At 67.2% G+C, this 1,591-nt stretch overlaps 1 protein-coding gene across 1 annotated transcript in view; it reads right to left on the reverse strand.

Annotated features, from left to right (window-relative positions):
• FAM193B (family with sequence similarity 193, member B) overlaps positions 1-657 on the reverse strand; it is a 10,702-nt gene extending 10,045 nt beyond the window's left edge. The window contains 1 exon segment of the mRNA XM_009326225.1: positions 628-657. Coding sequence (XP_009324500.1) covers positions 628-657 — 30 coding nt within the window.
• Between the last annotated feature and the right edge of the window lie 934 nt (positions 658-1,591).

The raw sequence follows: 1,591 nt of genomic DNA on the forward strand, positions 1-1,591 counted from the left end.
AGCGATCCGTGACAGCGCGCCACCTGGCGGGGGGGAGGTGGCGGCGCCGTCGCGACCCTCCGCCCCCTTCCCACTCCCCCGGGTCCTAAAGGGCGCCGGTGCCTTCGGGGCGTCCCAGCCCCCCCGCACCCCAGCCCTGGCACACCGGTACCCCCACTGAGGATGAGCAGCACACTACCCATCGCCCCGGCCTTCCTGGTGGTGCAGTGCCCCACGATGCACGCGTGGGTTCCAGCCCCTCTGCTCCGCGTCCCCGTGTAACAGATCTCTCTCTCGGTACCCTGGGTGCACCCCAGCCCTGCAGCGTCCTCAGCCCCAGACACGCAGCCACGTGTGGGTTTCCAGCCCCTCTGCACCCTGTCCCCGTGTAACGATGCTCTCCCGGTACATCCCGGCTGTGCAGCGCCATGCTCAGCACCACGGCATCCTCAACACCGCATGACCCCAGACACACAGCCTTGGACCCACGCACTCCAATCCTGGCACACGGGTACCCCCGGTGCAGTGTGGATGAACAGCACACTGCCCACTGCCCCAGCCTTCCCACTGGCGGAAGACCCCACAGTGCATGTGTGGGTTCCCAGCCCCTCTGCACCCCATCCCCATGTAGCGGTGCTCCCCCATTACCCGGGGTGCCTCCTGGCCATGCAGCGCCATGCTCAGCACCACGGCATCCTTGGAGCTGCGTGACCCTGTCCAGGCAGGGCGAGCCCTGCACGCTGCACCCCGTGCACTGGTCCCAGCGCAGGGCTCCCCAGCCCCCCTGTGCGGTGCAGGGTCCCAGGCTGCCTGCAGGGGTCTGCTGCTCCTCTGTGCAGTCCTAGTGCACCAAGTCCCCCAGCTCTGGGGTGCCCAGAGTGCCCCCCCAAAAGAGCTGGGGGCCGGCTCAGCCCCTTGCATCCCTGCCAGCCTCGGTGCCATGCATCACCCCAAAACCCCCCATCATGGCATTGCTCTGCGTGAGGCTGGGCCTCGCTCCGTTCCACACCCCGTGTCACTGGAGCTGCCCTCCTGTGGTGGGGTAGAGCGCCGTGCTGGTGACACGGGGACACGTGGAGCACTTGGCTGCCAAGGAATGCCCACTGTGCCCCCAAAAATGCCATGGCAGCGCTGCCCACAGCTGTGGGACAGGCAGGGCTCCAGGATCACTGTGCACACAGGGACCCCCAGCCATGGGAGGCAGGACACGCTGCCCGGCCAAAACCAGAGCCGGAGCCCACGGGGACATGTGGAGCCCCAGCACCGGGGCCAGCCCCACACCTGCACCCGGCCGGCTCAGCCTGAGCACCGCTGGGCCGCTGTGACTCAGGGACTTCCTCAAGCCGAGTTGCTGCCATCGTGTTTATTTAATCGTCCTCAAAGGATTTTTTACCCGTGAATCTACCCCATTAGGCTTTCAGCCACCTGAATTATCGGCACCCACATCCTGTGGCCAGCAGTGCCAGGCCTGGCGTGGCACGGGAGCAGCCTCCTCCTCCGGCACGGCTGGGGCAGTTTGCTGTGCCCAGCGCCCCGAGCACCCCCCGGGATCCCTCCTTGGCCACTCGGCCCCTTCTGCTCCTACCAAGGGGCTGCTTTGCCCCCCTCTCAC

This window comes from Pygoscelis adeliae, unplaced genomic scaffold, assembly GCF_000699105.1.
Source record: "Pygoscelis adeliae isolate BGI_AS28 unplaced genomic scaffold, ASM69910v1 Scaffold766, whole genome shotgun sequence".
Lineage (NCBI taxonomy): Eukaryota > Metazoa > Chordata > Aves > Sphenisciformes > Spheniscidae > Pygoscelis > Pygoscelis adeliae.